Source organism: Panthera tigris, chromosome A3 (genome assembly GCF_018350195.1).
Source record: "Panthera tigris isolate Pti1 chromosome A3, P.tigris_Pti1_mat1.1, whole genome shotgun sequence".
Taxonomy (NCBI): domain Eukaryota; kingdom Metazoa; phylum Chordata; class Mammalia; order Carnivora; family Felidae; genus Panthera; species Panthera tigris.
Window position 1 is genome coordinate 25,736,833 of NC_056662.1, and position 19,023 is coordinate 25,755,855.

Consider the following 19,023-nt stretch of genomic DNA (forward strand, 5'->3'; position numbering starts at 1 on the left):
GGTGGGAAGGTGGGAGGGTTGATGGGTGGTCACAGGGTCATTCCTATGGTGGACAAACTTTGAGATGGGCTCTAACTCTTCTGCCTCCCCAGATCCTGAGTCACTTCCCAAAACTTTATTGGCACCTTGAGCCCACCCATAAATGCCAACTTGAGGCCATTCCCCAGGACTCAGGAGGCCCATCCTGAGCAATGGGGAGGAGCCAGGACCGAGGCTGGACCCCCAGTTTCCCACCCCAACTCGGCCGCTGTATGGTCTGGGGTCCGCCAACAGTTTCCCCATCCGCACTATGAGCATTTAGTGTAGCTTTGTTCTGTCCCCAGGTAAGTCCACCGCCAATGTGCAGACAGTAGGAATCCCTCCAGGGCAGGACCAGGTCACCCTTGCTTCCTGGAATGCTGGCTCCTTTGCTCCCTAGAGGACTCCTATTCACCCTTTGGCTCAGAGAGAAGTCCCATTCTGTCTCAGAGACACAGAGACAGACTCAGAATCAGACAGCTCAGAGAGACAGGGTGAAAGACACAGGTCCTGAAAAACAGACAGGGGGGAGGGGAGTAAAGGACAGGGGAGGGGACAGGAGGAGCTCGAGGCAGAGGTGAAGGAAGGCAGGACAAGACACAGAGGCTTCCCAGGCCAACTGGGTAAGTCTGGGATGCAAAGCTACAAAGACCAGGCCCCAAGTCCCTCACCTCCCAGGAGCCCTGGACTGGAGCTGGAGAGGGTCCAGAAACAGAGGCCAAGGCAGCCCCTGTGTGACTGGGGAACAAACCAGCCGGGAGGTACTGAGATAGAGGAGTGGTTTATTGAAAGCTCACAACTCTCCCCTGAGGCCAGAGCTCTCTTCAAAGCGGAGTCCTGTGGCCAGCCCTGTAGTCCCCACCCCAGGCCGGGGGCAGAGCTGCAGGGCCAGAGCACCTGGGTGGTCCTAGGTGGTCCTGGGTGGGTAAGGGACACTAATACTGTCACCGACGCAGGCTAGAGGCTGGGAGGGAAACTGAGGCAGAGTGGGCAGGTGTACAGACTCTGGCAGTGAATGGGGAGGGAAGGTGGCCGTCTCTCAGCTTCAGGATGCCACGGTCAGCACAACAGCATTCTGCAAGGAGCGATGGTTCTCAATTACATCATCTGGGTCCTTGTGCCCAAGACCCCTGCCATGCCCTCTATCCCTGCAGCCACCTCTGTGTCGTCCTCCTAATCCTCCCCTTGGTCCCGCGCCCTGGAGTTAGCACTGAACCTGGAGCACAGCAGGCACTCAGGAACGGGATGAATGAGCGAATGCATGAATGAATGAATGACATCCAGTGCGGGAGAGGTCACTGACTTTCGAACTTAAGTCAAGAGACCCAAGTTCATGGGCCATTTCTCCTGCTAATTTCCTGTGTGGCCTTGGGCCAGAAATTTGGCCTCCTTTATCCCTGATCCTCATCTGAGAAATGGATCCATAACTCCTGGCTCTGCCCACCTCCCACAGCCATTCCAAGACTCAACACTGAAAAGGATTGTGAGGCCATGTTGCTATTGAGCAAGAAAAAAAAGTGTCAAGACCTTCTAGCCGTGCCTGCCACAGGCACAGGGTCAAGGAGAGACAGGACATGTATTTGCCACCCCTGGGCCAGCAGAGCTGTGGTTCTGGGAGCGAATCTGAGAGTCCATTCTATAGGTCAGACACTTGTCTGAATTCAACAGGAAGGGACTCTGTGACCGATGGACAGTGTCAGGAGTTTTAAGTGAGGCTCTCCAGAGACAAGATGAAGGCCCGGCGAGGCCACACCTGTACGGGAGGCTCACCTCTATGATCTCCAGGGCTGCAGTGGCAAAATTGACATTGAGAACCTTAGGCAGGGGAATTCCAACATCCAGGTCCACTGCGAAAAGGAAATGGTTAAAAGCAAAGGTACGTGGGGGCTGGGACCAGTGTCCTTAGGCCAGCCATTTCTGTTCTTGGGGACTCAGTTTCCCTTATTGGCGGACTCATACCCATCCTACTAAACCCAAACAAAAGTGCTCCTTTTCTTTATCTATATCATCAGTGTCTCCCCTCAGGTTCTGTCAGCCCCCTGCACACTCTGAGTCATCTATATTCTTTTTTTTTTAATTCTTTAAATGTTTATTTATTTTTGAGAGAGAAAGACAGAGTGGGAGCAGGGGAGGGGCAGACGGGGGAGACACAGAATCTGAAGCAGGCTCCAGGCTCTGAGCTGTCAGCACAGAGCCCAACGTGGGGCTCGAACTCACGGACGGTGAGATCATGACACGAGCCGAAGTCGGACCCTTCACCGACTGAGCCACGCAAAAGCCCCTGAGTCCATATTCTAGTCATTCGTTTATATGACTATTTCCCTCTGGATTGTGAGCCTGAGGACAGCACACTGGTCAGATAGCTCTCAGGGCCCGGGGTCTGGTGTGATGGAGGTACTAATCGATGTGGTTTGAAATGGAACATTGGTGCCTCAGTTTCTGCATCTTGGAAATGGGGATCAACCCCCCTCCAGCCTCAGTGTCTCTATCAGAGCAATGAACCATCCTGAGTTCAGACACTCCACGTTTCCAAGAAGATAGCAAAGTCCTCCCATACCATTGAGCTTCGGCACGTAGGCCACCCGGACCACATCACTGAGCCATTCTTCTAAATGGGATGCCTGCAACAGAGCACAGGGACGGCTGGGAGGTGTGGCTTCACAGGGAGCAGCACACCCCTCCCCAGGGAGGGAATCCAGAGATCCAGCTTCTGAGCCTCCCCAAAGCCTGAGGACACAGTTCCTGGTGGGCACAGGGCCCACTGGGGTGGCTGCCAATGACCCCAAAGGGGACTCTGATTTAGGACAGCTTCACGCAGGCCCCACAAGCTTCGAAAAGTTGCCTTCCTAGAGGAAGGGTCTGTGGGGCCTGGAAGGGGCAGTGCCTGCGAAAGAGAGCAGAAAACATGCCAGCTCCTATGTCCAGCTCCAGTAGAACTTTGAGCGGTCTGCTCTTAGATTTCTATTCATTTAGGGACCCTTAGAATGTTCTAGAACCTGAGACCATTGAGAGACTCCAGGACCTCAGAACTCTGAGAAGCAGGACACTAAGGGCTCTCTGGGGCTCTGAAGCGCTAGAACTTTCTGAGTTCCAGAACATTGTTACTTGTGCAAAGTTCCAGAATTTTGAACCCTTGTGAGATTCTGGATGTTTATGATTTGTGAGCTTCCAAGACTTTGCAAGACGATGAGATTCACCTTCCTAAGACGATGACTCTTTCACACACACATACACGCACATGCACACCTGCTCTGATGTTTGGCCACTCTGGCTTGCTGGGGCAGAGCCCAGACTGAGGCCAGCTCAGTCGTACGACCGTGACTCATCCTACCCCTTTCTACCCCCTACTTGAAGACCCTCACCACTGGAAAGCTGCTCACTCTCCCAGGAACTTACATCAAAGGCGTGGGCAAAGGAGGAGGCCAGCTTGACACGAAGCCTGGCGGAGAGAAGAGAGGTGTTGGGGGGCCCCACTGCCCACCACACCCCCAGTGCGCCCCACTCCTAGCTCTCCAGGATCAGGAAACAGGGTGACAGCTCCAACTCTGCCTCTATCTGGCCTCGACTCAGAGACTCAGTTTTCTCACCTGTAAAATGGGCCTGAAGGGATCTAACTTCTTCTGAGATATCATGACTGCCCCCTCTGATGCTCTGGCCCTGGAGCCTTGGTGTCACTCCCAGCTGGCCCCGGGCCAGTGGCTGAACCTCTCTAAGCAGTGGCCCTCCCACAGACCAAGCTCTGGGCACAGGGTTCCCCGCATCCAACACGCGAGCACTAAAGACAGCAACACCGACGGATCCCAGCTGACCCAAATGCAGGGCCAGGGCCAGAGCCCGGATGCACGCCTCTATTTCCTGAAGCCTGAGGCATGAACTGCCACCAGGAAGGGGAGGCAAACCCAGGCAGCGGGCAAGTTTAGAAATGGTGGTAATGGAGCCTTGCAGGGGGGTGCAGGGGACACTAACGTGGGGTCAGGTGAGCACTGGGGGCCTACGGTTCAGGACAGGCAGATCCCAGAGGCCCCTGGGAAATCCCCCGCACCCAGGGGAGGGACAGGCAGGTCCCCAGGCCTCAGACCAACGTGACAGCACTGGGCCTGGAGAGCGGAGGCCCAGACCGCAGACCTGCTTCTGGGGACAATCCACTGTGTGAGCCTGGGCTTTGCTGACTGTAAAGTGCTGGGCGTGTGTCGGGAAGGACTACCACCAACATCACCCTCTCGGATCTTATGATTACCATGGGGCCTAGTTACCACGGGGGTGGGCCCTTGAGAGAAGTACGCAGCCTGCATGAATAACAAAGCACGGCACAGCCATCTCTGTGGCTAGCCTCTGTGGCTGATCACTCAGAAGTTCAGACTCCGTGTCCTGGCAGCAGGTGCATCTCCCAGGGTCAGATTTGGAGCAGGTGCGATGGAAGAAGCCTGCTCCGGATCCTGCTTCCCTGAGCCCCTATTGTCTCATCTGTAAAATGGGCTAACACCGACCCCTCCCTGGCAGGTCCTGGAGGCAAGGAAGATGCTGGTAACTTAGTTGATGCTCAGTGAATGGGAGGCGGTTCTAGCGGGTCCCTCATTCTTGTTCCCAAAGACAAGGCCCAGGACCCAATGTTACCGTTCCAGGGACAGCGAGAGGCGCAGCTTGGTAGCCGAGGGGGCCAGCTGGGCATTTAAAGTCAAAACCTGCATGGGGAAAGCAGGTGGAGGTTACCCATGAATTCAGCAGGAGGAGCTTGAGGGCAGGTCCCCTTGGGCCAACAAGGGACCCACCCCGTTCCCTCCACAAATCCTTGCTATGGCCCTCTTGTGTGTTAGGGCCCGTGCTGGGCTCTGAGGAGGTAGCTTGAAGGTTCTGGTGTTCAAAAACCGGAGGACTGAGAGTGACTGACATTGTATGAGAGGAAGCTCGGGGCCTCCAGGAGCCTGGAGAGACCCTCAATCCAGCCTACAGCGAGGAAAGGTGTCCCCAGTGAGGTGACGCCTGAACTGAATCTTGAAAGATGAAACCAAGTGTGGGGGGAGGGGATGGCACTGCAGGTGGTGGACCCTACCCGACAAAGGTGGGGAGCTGGCACCTGGTGGCCCTGAGTAACTGTGGCTTCGGGAGAAGGAAAGGCAGAGGATGAGGCAGGAGGGCACTGAGTGCCAGGTGAAGGTGCTTGGTCCTGGGGGGGCAGGGCAGAGAGTGAGCAGGGGAAGGACCTGCCTCTGCCCCGAGGTGCCTTGGGGAAAACTAGCAGAGGTGGAGGGCCGGGAGGAAGCCCGAGGATCACCCGAGAGACGTCTGAGCACACAGAGGCTGAGGACATGGGGAGTCTCTCCTGAGACTCCCTGCTCTGAGGAAAGCAGAGCGGATGGGACTCGGGCCAGGACAGATGTGTGACGGGAGCAGGCAGGAGTCTAAGCGGGTGCTGGGGCTTGGCCCAGACGATGACAATGGCAGGGGGCACTTCCTGTGCTGTGCCACGCAGGGTGTCCCACTCTGAAATCAGGGGTAAGGCCCCCCAGCATCCCGGAGAGGGCAGCCCTGCTCAGAACCCCGGTGCAGGGCCCCCTCAGGCACTCACCGCATTCAGCTCGAAGAAGGCTTCAGGGGTCCCTTTAGGGCGGTAGGACAGCACACGGATGTTAGCTGGGATAGACACTGTGGCCTTCTTGTTCTGGAGAGTGACCGAGGCTGCCTCTTTCACCCGTATCAAGAGCAGGAGCTGCTGGCCCGGGGGCAACTTTCCCAGGGCCTGGAGAGAGGCAGGGGCCGGGCAGGGGGCACGAGGGCAGCTTCAATGCCCCGATAATAGAATCAGTCAACAAACACTCACTGAGCACCTAATGGGCCCTGAGCACCATGCTGGGTGCTAAGGTTATAGCCTGAACCAGACTGTCTTGCTCCCGGCCCTCTGAGGCTAACATTCAAGTGGGGAGACATCAACCCATGGGACAGCTGAATCAGACTCCTACCTCGCAGTCAAAATCCCCTGCAAGAGCCACAGGCTCTACATGACCCGTCCTCTGCCCTCCTCTCCATCTTACCTCCAACCACTGACCCCTCGTTCTCCTCTCCAGACTCACTGGCCACTCTGCTGTCCCTCCAACCTGCTAGGTATACTCCTACCTCAGGGCCTTTGCACTTGCTGTTTCCTCTGCTGGAAATGTCTCCCCCAGGTACTTGCGTGCTTCCCTCCCTCAGCTCCTTCAGCCTACTGGTCAAATGTCACCTTGGTGAGGCCTTTGCAGAGCACCCTGTTTAAAAGCACTATCCCCACCTTCCTAATCTGCCTTCACTGCCCCATTCTCTTCCACCTTCTGATGCTATGTATATTCTACTTATTCATTTGTCTGTCACCCCCACCAGGACGGCAGCTCCTGAAGCAGAGGCCTTTTGTCTGCTTTTTGTCTTTTGCTCCGTCTGTGTGCCCAGTACCTAGCACAGGGCCTGGGACTTAGTAGGTTCTCAGTGAATGGTAGTTGACTGACTGTATGAATCACACACTCAGGAGAGTCCAAGTTTCATAATCATGACGTCATAGAATGATAGAAGTGCTGGGAACCACAGAATCACAGAATCAAGCTTAGAATCACTTGAATACTGGGATCCGGGGACCAATCCAAGCCCAGACTCCCAGAGTTGCAGGGTCATAAGGACAGGGAGTCACCAGATTCCATCCTTATGTGTCCACAGGTTCTGAAGCCACGGAACCAGATTGAGAGCGGGGGCCATGGGGCTCTGACGCTGTGAGAACAAAGGCTACAACCTCCCGAGACAGGCCCAGCCTCCCCGAGCTGGAGGGACGTGGCCCGGCTTACTGCAGGCATGGGTCCCCATTCCTGCCACTTCTGCCTCCCCAAGTCTTCTCCATCTTACAACTCCTGCTCTCAGGAGGTTCTTCTGAATGTCTAGCCCCATCTCTTCCTTTGCCTAAGACTCCTGTGCCCTTTAGCCAAGGACTCCAAAAAGCAGAGGCTTCTACGACATCCACCAAGGCTGATCTGAATCACCACCACCAAGAGTTCAATTTGTCCTCTGTGTCTCCAAACTCAGCTGCCCCCTCGATCTTCCCCAGTGGAAACCTTCTGGGCCTCACCCCCACCTCTATCAGAATCTGCTATTACATAAGGACCTTGCAGGAGTCATTTCAACTTCAGTATGAGTTCAGATGCCCACGGCTAGCAAGTGGCTGGTCCAGCCCTAGTGGAACAGTCAGGAAAGCTGAAGCCAGGCCCTGAAGCCACACACTGATTGATGTGCACTAGTCAACCCCCCCTGCCAAGTCCTCTCCTTTTCCTTCCCTCCTCCAGGCCAGCACCCAGAGTCTTCTCCCTGGGGGCAGAGAAGACTGAGACCAGGATGAAGCTGGGCAGGTGGAAAGAGGGGAAGAATCTCCTGTCCTCTGTCATGGAGAGGACAAATACCCAGCTGACTTCTGGGCAGTTAAACTCTGATCCTTTCCTCTCCAAGCAAAAATCTGCTGTCAGGAAAGTTTAAGTGTAAGGGATTCAAACTTGAGTGGGGATTTGGACTCAACATTCAATTGCAGCTCTCTGGAGAGCTGTATTGGGAAAGATTCTGGAGTTCACTCAGGCTCATTGGGAAAGAGCTACAAGGATCAAAGCCCATGAGAGGGTCACTCACCTCGGGGACCAAAGCTGCCAGGTCTGTCGTTGTCAATGGCACGTTGCTGGGAACCTGGACCCAAGACCAAATGGGGTGTAGGGTGAATACAGAGACAAGACAGGAATTCTTGAGCGCACACAAAGCTGTTGTGCCCACACCCCACCCCACCCCTGCCAATTACGCACACACAACCCTACACACACTCATGTTCCTCTTATTGGCCAACGATGAGTGTTTACTACTCGCCAGGCACACGCTAAGGGTTTTGTGTGCCTTTGCTCATTTCCGCATCTATGACATTAGCTCAGAGAGGTAGGTGCTATGATTACTCCCATTTTACAGACGGGAAGCCTGATGCTCCTGCCCAAGGTCATAAGCTGGTGAGTCGTACTGCAGGATTTGACCTGGGCAGGCTAACTCCAGAATTTTTAAACTCCTCTGCCAGAGCTCACAATCTGAAGGTCCAGGGATCTGGTCCCAGACATTTCTGCCCTTTATCCAAACAGTATTTTCAAAAATGATGAGTTTGCTTCCAGTGTTATCAAATCAAGAAATTTCATATAAATTTGCCAGGCTCTGGCTAAAAAGTTGGAAAACCTGGTCACACAGGGCCTGTACCCCATCCCCTTGGGGAAGCTGAGTGGCAGGCAGGCACAGGCTCCCTCGTTCACTACAGTCCCATCAGGCAGGCTTTCACTGATAATGGCCCAGCGCCCCCAGCCCTGATGGTTGAGGTCCCTGAACTACACGTGCCTACTTCTCAGAACATGCCTGTTCACACAGGATAAATATATACACACGTTCTCTCCTGACCAGAGGATTCCCAGACACTTACCCAACACACAGCTATCACCCACAGGGGAGGACAGCACCAGAACACAGCCACTATGGTCCCTTTCTCCTGCCACCCACACACACCCACAAGCTGCTCGGACACACACATTTTCACACTCGGTCTCTCCCTGGCCTTCCCAGTCTCCTCCCCCCAGCTAGAAGACACCTGGCTCCCGGCTTAGGGCCCTATTCCCACCTCCCATAGGCCTTGACAGTGCTCTCTGGACCCCCACCTTCAGGAAGTGAGTGATCAACCCTTGCTCCCTTCAGCCTGAGCTGCAGGCAAGGGCCCCAGGTGGCTCAGACTCACTGCCTTTGGAAAGGGTGAGACCAAGAAAAATGTCTCTGGGTGGGGCTCCTGGGGATTAGGCCTTCCAGACATCCGTGAGGGTATGAAAAGGGCCAGAATGGAAGCAGACAGGTCCGAGAAGCTTTAGAACAATGTCCGAGTGACCTTTGGTATAGTCCAGCCCTAGTTTTCTTTTTTCCAACTCAACTCTGCTCTTGAGAAAGCAGTGGAAATGTGAACCACTCACACTTTAGTATAAAATCGGGCTCTGACTCCAGAAGAACTTATAAGGTACAGGGATGGAAAACTAGCTACATTTCATATGCCAGTTCTGACCAATCGAAGGTCACTTCCTGGAGTGCCACGTTGAGAAGGATTCAGAGGTCCCATTCAGATTTAGCCAAGCAGAGGGCCATTATCGATTAGCGATGCCTGCCACAAGGACAAGAGTGGGCACATGCATGCCATAAATTGTCCAGCCCTCTCCAACTATAGAGAAGAGGGCTAGTCAAGGCTGACCAGTGATGATGTGACTAGCTCATCACTAGCACTGCCAAACCATAGTGGGACAGGGAGCCACACTTACCAGCTCGGGGGTGATGTCTATGTCGAGGGCACCGTTGGCCTGCAGAAGCCCAAACACAGTGTTGAAGAGGTACAGAGGCACAACCACCTGAGATGTGTGGTCATCCTTGGGGGGCACCTTGATGGGTTTCGGGGGCTTGGGGAAGTCGATGATGTCACCGGCTACGCTTTTCACGATGGGCTGTATGGGAGGAGACAGAATGGCTTATCCACCTCGCTCTGAGCCAGCATCTCCTACCCAGCCTCTGCCAGCGCCCCAGCACACCCCGGCTGTGGGCAGGGCCTTGACGGGGACTCACGTTGATATCCAACTCTATGTACTGGTTAGAGATAAGAGGCAGCGTGGCCAGAGTAAATTCCACGGACCCAAGAGCCCCAATGGGCACCAGGCCTGTATGGGGAGGGGAGGAGGGAGAAAGACGCCGTGAGCCCAGCCCCCAATAACAATAGGCCCAACTACTATTTATTGAGTGCCTGGCCTTCCACTAAGCATTCACCTGAACACTATGGTCGTCCCCATTTTATAGATAAAGAAACTGAGGCTCAGGCAGAGAAGTCACCAGCTCAAGGTCACACAATGCCACATATAGAGACAGAGGTGCCCCTAATTCTCTCTCCTTATCCTGGTTCTGCCGTTTGGTATTTTTCAAAGGCATCCCTGTCTCTGTAAGGCTCAGGGAGACTGGGGACCACTGCTGCTGTGGGACTTTGGGTTCCTGACTTAAATTAAGCTCTGGGCCTCAGTCATCTGGTCTGTCCAGATAATAATATCTGCCTCGTGCTCTGGACGGTGCCAAACATGCCATCGGTGTGGACAAGTGGCCTGCAGCCCCTGGCAGGGAGAGGCCTGGGTGGCTCAGGGCCTCTAAGCCCTGCTGAACTGGCCTCGGCCCGGAACCCCACCATTAGACCTCTTCCATGTGGCGGCCTCATCAGTCTGAGGAGGGAGTGAAAGGTCCCGGAAGTCTGCCCCTTCCTGTTTCCCTTGGTACCCCCACCCACCGGGGTGATAGGAGGGAAGGGTAGGAGAAGAGGCAAGGGGGAGGGGGTTGGGCCCCTGCTTACTCAGCGCAGTCCCCAGGAGCTCATTCACCACGCCCAGCACACTGTCCACCATGGGGCACAGCTGTGTCCGGAAGAGACAAGTGTTACAGGAAAATGGAAGTGGCCCCAGCCCAGTGCAGGGGACAGGCTACATTTTCTCTAGATGATTTGTTCTGTGGTCCTGGGGACCAAGGCAAGTCAGAACGTGAGACAGATTGGGGGACACACGGGCGGGAGGCAAGGGGGGGACTGGAGCCTGAAGCGTCCGAAGGGGCAGGGGGTGGTACAGAGGGCCAGTTCCATGGGCCCCCTCAGAAAACCTCGAAGGATGCCGGAGGAGAGGGGGAGGCACTGTTCAGAGGCCAGCTGGGGTGTGGGGACAGAGCCCTCCACTGTGGAGCAAAGGCAGCTGCCCCCTTTGAGGTCTCGGGCCCCTCCCGCTATCCGGGGGGGCACTGGGCAACCTAGGATTCAGACACTGAGGGGGGGGGGCAGCCCCAGAGAGTCAGGCCTGTGCCCTGGGGCATCTGCTGCACACACAACACCACTGTGTGTTCGCTGGGCTCTGAGGACAGAGAGACAGTGGTGTGGCTTCCAGAATCCCAGGACTGGAAGTCATAGAATCTGAGTCCACTGGAGCAGGAACCCCAGAGTGACCCAGTCCAGCCCCTTCATTCTACAGCTGGGACAGGAGAAGAAAGGTGACCGGCCCAAGGTCCCAGAGAGACAAGAAGGTCACAGAGAGACAAGAGAGGGCTGCGTTTTCATTACACTCAGGGCCCCCAACTCCAGGGCTTCTGGGGTCAGGCATGTCACAGAAACAGGAGGAGGAGACCAGAGGGCCCAGGCCGGGCAGGAGCAACTCCTTCCTGGGTGCCGGTGCGTGTCACCCGCAGGAAGGAGGCTCTGTGCGGCTAGGGTGGCTGGCTGCACCAGAGAAGCCAGAAATTGGATTGCTACGAGAAACCTCCAATCTCTAAATGCTAGTAACTAAGACTTATTTTTAAAACCTCTTAGAGCTACACAAATCCTGCTTTGCAGTCAGTTGTCCAGGTTAGGGGCGGTGATTTATTTATTTATTTATTTATTTTTAATGTTTATTTATTTTTGAGAGACAGAGACAGAAGGCGAGTGGGTTGGGGCAGAGAGAGCGAGAGAGGGAGGCACAGAATCTGAAGCAGGCGCCAGGCTCCGAGCTGTCAGCACAGAGCCCGACGGGGGGCTCAAACTCACGGACGGCGAGATCATGACCTGAGCCGAAGTTGGACGCTCAACCCACTGAGCTACCCAGGTGTCCCTAGGGACGGTGATTTAAACGTACCCACTCCCGCTTGTTGAAATCCGCCTGAAATGGGCCTGGGTCAGGGTCCTTGCAGCTGGGACCTTCTCTCCTCCTCCTGCACTTCGTTCCCAACTGGCTTTGTCAAGCCCAGGCCAGTTTTGCCAACCACAGGCTCCCACAGCTATTCCTCACAAGGACTCGTAAGAGAGGTCCTGCCAGAACTGTGGGTCTGGAGGTCTGGCCGCCCTTTGCTGGCTGTATGACCCCAGCAAGACCATCCCCTCACTGGCCTCGGTGAAAGGGGGCTGTGGACAGACCAGCTTTTCTCAGGTGTGGCTCACGTCCCCTGGAGGAAACGAGGACGGCTGGGGCAGGCCATGAGCAGGCATCCTAGAGCAGTTTAATTATAACACGTTTAACTTCTGATGTATCAATATATGTGTGTGCAGTTTCCTGAACATCTTTGCCAAGCCCAGGGCTCTGCTTTAATTTAATTCAAAGTTAGTTTAAAGAAAACCATAGGGGCGCCTGGGTGGCTCAGTCGGTTAAGTGTCCAACTCTTGATTTCGGCTCGGGTCACGATCTCAGGGTTTGTGGGATCAAGCCCTGTGCCGGGCTCTGCGCTGACGGTGTGGAGCCGGCTTGGGATTCTCTCTCTCCCTCTCTCTCTGCCCCCTCTTGCTCTCTCTTTCTCTCCCTCAAAATTAATAAATAAACCTAAAAAAAAAAGAAATCAAGAAAACTATTAAGTCAATAATGTAGGAGGCAAAAAGACAGAGCAGGGAGGAAGAAAGGGGCTTGGATTTGGGAGCAGGGGACTCAGGTCATCTGGAGCTATAAAGTCAGGATCCGGAAGGCTGGGGATGGATTGTGTCCTGCCACCTGCAGACTTGCCGGAGGCACCTGGGGGACTCGTGGGCGGGCCAGGATGGGATTACCCAGTGGGCGTGGAAGGGAGGAACAGCCTAATCCTGCCTGGCGCCCAGATTTACTCAAAGCCGAGGAAGGAGAGGCACAGTCATGGGGAGGGGCATGCCTGGCCCGGGACTCACACACTCACCAATCCCGGGAGCACCTTGAAGAGGGTCTGCTCCACGACCCCAAAGAGCGGTGCGGGCAGCAGCCTGGGTAGAGAGAGAAGTGTGAGGGTGTGGCCACCACACAGGGACAGCACCAACTGGGATGACAAGGCAGAGTGGGCACTGGGGGCTCTGGAGGTCTCCTGTCTCCTCTCCTGGGGCTGAGGGGGTTGACTCAGGCTTTGGAGACCTGGGTTTAAATCTTGGCTCTGTCTTGCCATGGAAAGCAGGGGGATGACTTTAGTTTACCCATCTGTACAATGCCCACCTTAAAGAATTGTTGGCTGCCGAGATTAAGTGGGAATGTACTCATGTCTGGTATACAGTCTGTGCTCCGTAAATGTCTGTTCCCTGCGTCTCCTCCAACATTTATAGACAAATGACATTTGGGTCCAGAACAGGACCTGGGTTAGAGCGGGGGCTCAATAAATATCTGTTGAGTGAATTCATGAACATTTGTTGAATGATTGAACGACTGAATGAATAAGAAGAAGATGTCCAGGTCTGTTTGGATCCTAGGGGAGCCTGGAGAGCAGGAGTGGCAACCACAGAACCACAACCACAGGTCGCCAACGCCATCCAGGCTCTACTTCCTCCAAGGCCGCCTCCAGCCCAGAGGAGCAGGAGGGAGCCACTGGAATTTAAGGAGCCCAAAGGCCCCACCTAGAAACTCTGGAAGGCCCTTCTGGAAACATAGGCATCCCTAGTTCCCCCTATTTATGGGAGCTAACACAGAGCTGTCGGATTGCCCCTCGCGGCTACAGCCACCCAGCAAAGATGGGCTGGCAGTGTGGGAATCAGCCTGGAATCTAGAAACTAATGGGGCGGTGCAAAGTGTGAGGCAGGGGAGGGGTAGGTGCCCCAGGGGTGTGGGGTGGGTGCAGAGCCCTGGGGAAAAGCCTTGGATGAGTCCAGAGACCAGCCTGTGTCCATCCTTGCTGCAATCTGTGTGAGACCTTTGACAAGTCTCTTGCCCTCTTTGGGCCTTAGTTGTCTCATAGGAGTGATGGTTCAACACAGGTGTAGGGAGGGCCACTGTGTCCTGAACAGTTGGGGAAAGGGAGGGAGGTAAAAGTGCCAGAGCCTTCTGGATCATCAAATTTAGGTCTTCATTATACAGACGGGCCCAGAGGAGGAGGCTCCTCTGGGGTCACACAAGTCACAGGCAGAGCTGGGTCTCTGATGTACTGAGTTGGGGAACTGAGATGGCCAGGGTCTGCTCTATCTGGGAGAGGGGACTACAGGATCTCAGGCCAGGGTGGCTGGGGTGGAGAAGGGGGACGCCCAGGAGTGGGTGATGCTAGCTAGGGGCTGGGCAGTACCCCCTGTCGGTGCTGGGCCTCAGTCTGCGGGTCCGCGAAGCCGGCTGAACTTGGCCGGACCGACAGGAAGCTGGGTGATATCAGGACCCGCCCAGCCGGAGACCCAGGAGATGCCCCAGTGTGCGCCCCGGAGAGGAGCCCCTCGAGGAGCCCCCCACACATACCCCCGCACGTGCAGGCATGGAAGCCGCCCTCTGTGGGCTCGAGCCTGCGGACTCACCCCGAGAGCAGGCTGATGTGGCCCAGGAGCGTGCTGCAGCGCTTGAGGACGAGCGTGGGCGTGCCCCGAGAGCTCACGCCCAGAGCCACCCGCGATGACACGTTCACCTCCGCGGCCAGCTGCAGGAGGCCCCCCAGGGGCCTGCGAGACCCGCTGCTGGGGGCGTGGCCAGGCTGCCCGGCCCACCAGACAGCGCCCGCCCAGGCCCCCCCCCCCCCCCCCCCCCCCCCCCCCCCCCCCCCCGGGGGCTGCTAGGGCCCTGAGGAGTGAGTAGGGCCCCTGCGAGCTGGCTGGTCCCCACGCCTTCCTGCCACTCCCTGCCCCATTTTCATGTTCCTGCATCCTCTTCTCCCACCTCCTCGAGTGAGCCCTGAGCCACGGGGCAGGGGTCTCCAGGAAAGTGAGATGGAAGTTGCTGGAGAACAGTGTGATGGAGGTCTCCGGGAGGGGAAATGGGGGGGAGAGGGGGGAGATCCAATATGGTGGGTGTCCCTTCGGGAGGAAGTAGGCTGGGAGGAAATGGGGGGGGGGGTCAGTGAGATGGGGGTGACAGGACAACAGAATGGGGGTCCCCAGTGGAGCAGTGGGCTGGGCTGGGGAGCAGTGGGGTAGAGGTTCCCCGGGACGCACTCACCCAGAGCCATGCAGGCCCACCTTGGTGTGCAGGCTCAGCTGCACCCCAAACCCAGGCAGCAGCTTCAGCGACACCTTCGGCAGTGTGAGCTCCTCAATCTTCAGCCTGGGACGGCGACAGGAGTCAGGGGGAGGGCCACTCACTCCCAGCCATCTTCCAGTGTCAGTCCCTTAGTGCCTGGGCCATCTCAGACCAGGTGGTGCCTAGACCCTCCGGGGAGGGGGGGGGGGATGTGTATCCCAGATCCCATCTGTAACTCATAAATTCAACTGTGTGCCCAATGACTTCACCTCTCTGGGCCTCAGTTTCTTCATCTGGAAGGTGGGACAATACAAGCACCCACCTCAAATGTTGCAAAGACAAGTAAGACGATGTGGGTGCTGACGCTGGTACAGCGTGTGTTCAATAAACGTAATATCATCCGCATTAGAGGCTCAGTGTATTAAAGTGTTCTCCCCACCCCATCCCCATGGCCTCAGTCCTGGTTCAGTCTCTGACCTGGACCATTGTCTCCCTACTCCTATCTCCAGGCTCATGCATGTGCAACTCAGGTGGCTTCTTGAACACAGCTCCTTGTGTGTTCAAGACAGCTGATTGTTTTCTCTGTCTTCTGAGCCTCTGCCCAGACTGTTCCTTCTGTCTAGAACACTTTTCCTTTGACTTTCCTTCCACTCTGCATCTGCCTTCAGCTAACTAACTCCTCCTGGCTATCCAGATTGACCTTCCCCTGATTCACCACCAACGAGGGAATGGTTCCTACCCACCTGGGGCAGGCTGTAGGGCCGGTGATTAACCACCTGCACCCCCACCCACCACTCCCTACCTGGGTGAACTTGGGCAGGCCCCCTCACTGCCGGGGGCCTCAATCTCACCTGTTAAATGCCATTGATAACAGTCCTACTTCTGGATTACATGGGATGATTAATTTACAGTGTTCAGCACAGTGCTGGTTACATAGAAAACCCGGCTAAGCAGTGATTAAGTTATAAATATTAGCTATTATGTGATTTCATTCATTCATTCAAAAATATTTTTTGAATATCTATTACGTATTAATGATATTAATGATATTAGGGATATGGCAATGAACAGGCCAGATGAAAGCCCTACCCCTCCTGGGGTTTATAACCTAGCAGGGGAGGCAAGAAACAAACCAGTAAAGATAGGGGGTGCAGGGGAGTGATGCATCTTCTGGAGAACTTGAAGGCAGGGGAGGGGAAAAGGAGGGGCTGGTCAGCATAGGGCTCTTTGGAGCAAACACCCAAAGGAGGTGAGAGGGAGCCGTGCAGATACCTAGATTAGCCCAGAGAGACTAGGCAACTTGCCCTAGGTCACACAGTGAATAACTGAAGTCAACCCAGAACTGGAACCCTCAACCGCAGGGACATGCTGTCATTCCTGTGTTTCCTGGTACACAGTAGACTCATTATTTTCTGACTCAGGCCCTGGGACTCCCTGTGCAGGCCTCCCCACATCACCCCCACTGCCTGCCAACAAATCGAAGACAACTTCTCCTCTCTTCCCTGAAGCAAAAAAAAAGAAAGAAAGAAAGAAAAAAGACCAGCCTTCCTGTAGGACACATAACATGTGGGCAGTTGAGAGGCCACAGTGAAGACTCACCCAGAAAGCTCTTCCACAACGCCAAAAATCCCTCCATAGCTCAGCAGGCCGCCTCCTCCGAGCAGTCCCCCAGAGCCCAGGAGGCCCTGGTTCACAGATGTGACTGTGCCCAGCACGTTCTGCAGAATGGGCCCTCCAACCAGCGAGTTCTGGATGGCTGCAGGGAGGATTGAAGGGGGAAGTTCATTTTACAGAAGGGGAAGTAGGGTCCAGAGGAGGGCAGAGACTTGCTCAAGCTCATACAGCAGGTTGGGTTTGGGGCCAATAGTATGACTAGGGCTCCTTGACTCTGGGCCACCTCATAGCACCAAAAGAAAGGGCAGAAGCAAAGGAGGGAGCACATAGCCACCAGGGCTTGACCAAAATGGAGGAGGTGACCCCTGCTCTTCCTGGGCCCCCTGGCCTGGCTCTGCAGAGAAAGGCAGGACAGAAGAGGCCTCCTTGGGAGGGCTGGGGGAGGCCGGGCCGATTCCCTGAAGAGTTTCCTGTTCACGACTGCCCTATTCTACCCCTGAGACAGTCACCCTGGGCCATTGGGCCCCAGAGCATGCAATGCCTCGTTGAGTCCCCCCACCCTGGAAACGTGGGGCAGAGACGCTGGGCCCGCCAGCCTCCTCCATCCCACCCGGCCCCATGCCTGCGGCAGACACAGCCCTCACAGGCCTCACCCAGTCCTCCTCTCCGGAGGAGGTCAACTGATCACCCAAGGGGGCCTGCAAGCAAATTTTAACCCCTGAGCATTCCGAGCAGATGAGAATCACAGCCTGTTTCCAGCACTTCCTTAAAGCAGCCACTCTAGCATCACCGTGCGGATGTCTACACTGCAGCTGGGCCCCTCACAGACTGCCTGTCTTGGGCTCACCTTTGCCAAGTTCATCTTTGTCAATCCGAGCCAGCGTGCCCACTGTCTCAAGTAGCCCCTGGCACGGAGTCGCCAGACCCCAGAGGAGGAGCAAGGACCACATGCCCAACATCATCGATGGCACACCTGTCAGGGGCAGAAGCAGGAACTCTGAGGCACTGCTCGTGCCCAAGACCTCACCTGACCCCCGTGCCGCATCACCAGCCTGGGGCCCTCCCGCCTGCCCGGCGCGGCTCCATCCAGCCTCACTCCCAGGAAAACAGCAGCTCACATCAGCCCTTTGCATCCCTGGCGAACGTGGACCTGCCAGGCCTCGGAGGGAGAGTGACAGAGGGGCCTTCCTTTCCAGGACAGCAGGATTGGGAGCTTTGTTTCCTGGACCTGCTTTCCCATTGGCTCATGAGACCGTTTCAGAAGGTGTGGCTGACTGGGGACCCCCCCATTAACAGGCCCCATTTCTCCCCTCCTCCCTGGCCTCTATCCTTCCATGTTGGAAGGAACGAGATGGGAGGTGAGAGCAGGGCTAACTTACTAGTTTCATAGCATGGCACTTGCCTTTGTGGAGTGACTGCTAATGCGGTCACATATCCATCTAACCCCTCATGTAATCTCTGCTTAAACCCCACTTCCCACTGCCCTTGGGATACAACCCAGGCTTCCTGCCATTCCCCACTAGGTCCCTGACTGCCTTTTTGACCTTCTCGGTCTTAAACATGCTAAGCCCCTTTCCACCTCAGGGCCTTTGCACATGCTGTTCTTGCTGTTAAGAAGGCTCTTCCTCTGGTTCTTCGCATGACTGGCTCCTCATCCCAGGTTCTGAATAAATGTTGCCAGCTTGGAGAAGCCTCCCTCCTTTACCTTGTCTAAAGAAGCCTGTTTGCCAAGCATCGCTTGGCGTATTTATTTTAAGGTGCTATTATGCTATCATACATTATGTGTTCGTGTCCTTGTTTGCCATCTCTTTAAGCTCCCCGAGGGCAGAGACTGTATCTAGGGCTTCCGTGCATGATGTGTGCTGGATGGGTGTTTGCTCAGGGGGCAAGAGGGGATGGAAACTCAGCTGCATTTCACTAGCCCACTGTTTGCCCTGGCACAGGCTGTGTCTGCCCAGAGAGGGCGCTTTTCCTCATCTGCGCAAAGGTACATATGGGTGCCATGTGCACCAGGAGCAGTCTCAGCAGTGTCTGTCTTCTGTCTCCAAGACTCATCCCAGAGTGGCTCCCTGTAACCTCGGGGTCCCTTGCGGAGGGAAACAGTCCCACAATGGGAAACCAGTTGGTTTCCATGGCTTAGAGAAAAATGCACACCCCTAGAGCCCTGTCCATAGGACATCCCTGCCTTTGCCCCCATCTGAGCCCCAGTTTTCCCGTCTGCAAATGGGCTTTTTCTCCTGTCACCCTCCAGGCAGCCCCAGTGCCCTCCTATGGTGAATTTGTTCTGTGCCCATTATTCAGATGGGATAGCCGGGTGGTCTCAGGGTCAATGGTTGGGGATCTGGATGAGGCTAGGGCTGCTGCAGGCTGCCTTACCCACACCTGCAGCTCCACGAGGGGTGGGTGGAGGCTCCCAGCCTCTTGCCGCCTCCTCCACCCTCTTGGGCCCCGGGGCGGCCCTTATATGCCC

General features: G+C 55.6%; 1 protein-coding gene across 1 annotated transcript; it reads right to left on the reverse strand.

Moving 5' to 3' along the window:
* Positions 1–783: 783 nt before the first annotated feature.
* Positions 784–17,518, reverse strand: BPIFB3 (BPI fold containing family B member 3). The gene is made up of 15 exons (XM_042979712.1): positions 17,401–17,518; positions 16,539–16,695; positions 14,919–15,023; positions 14,285–14,425; positions 12,724–12,787; positions 10,403–10,463; positions 9,637–9,728; positions 9,339–9,518; positions 7,648–7,701; positions 5,585–5,755; positions 4,633–4,700; positions 3,415–3,457; positions 2,576–2,639; positions 1,789–1,865; positions 784–1,093 (listed from the first exon to the last, which is right to left on the reverse strand). Exons 1-15 carry the CDS (start codon positions 17,513–17,515, stop codon positions 1,064–1,066), a joined length of 1,422 nt encoding a protein of 473 aa, XP_042835646.1. The 5' UTR covers positions 17,516–17,518; the 3' UTR covers positions 784–1,063.
* Between the last annotated feature and the right edge of the window lie 1,505 nt (positions 17,519–19,023).

Coding starts and splice junctions, on each gene's coding strand:
- BPIFB3 (XM_042979712.1), bottom strand. CDS start 17,515: ATGATGTTGGGCATGTGGTCCTTGCTCCTCCTCTGGGGTCTGGCGACT. Junction 16,696..17,400: donor CAAAGATGAACTTGGCAAAG/GTGAGCCCAAGA, acceptor TCCTCCCTGCAG/CCATCCAGAACTCGCTGGTT. Junction 7,702..9,338: donor TAGACATCACCCCCGAGCTG/GTAAGTGTGGCT, acceptor TCTTGGGTCCAG/GTTCCCAGCAACGTGCCATT.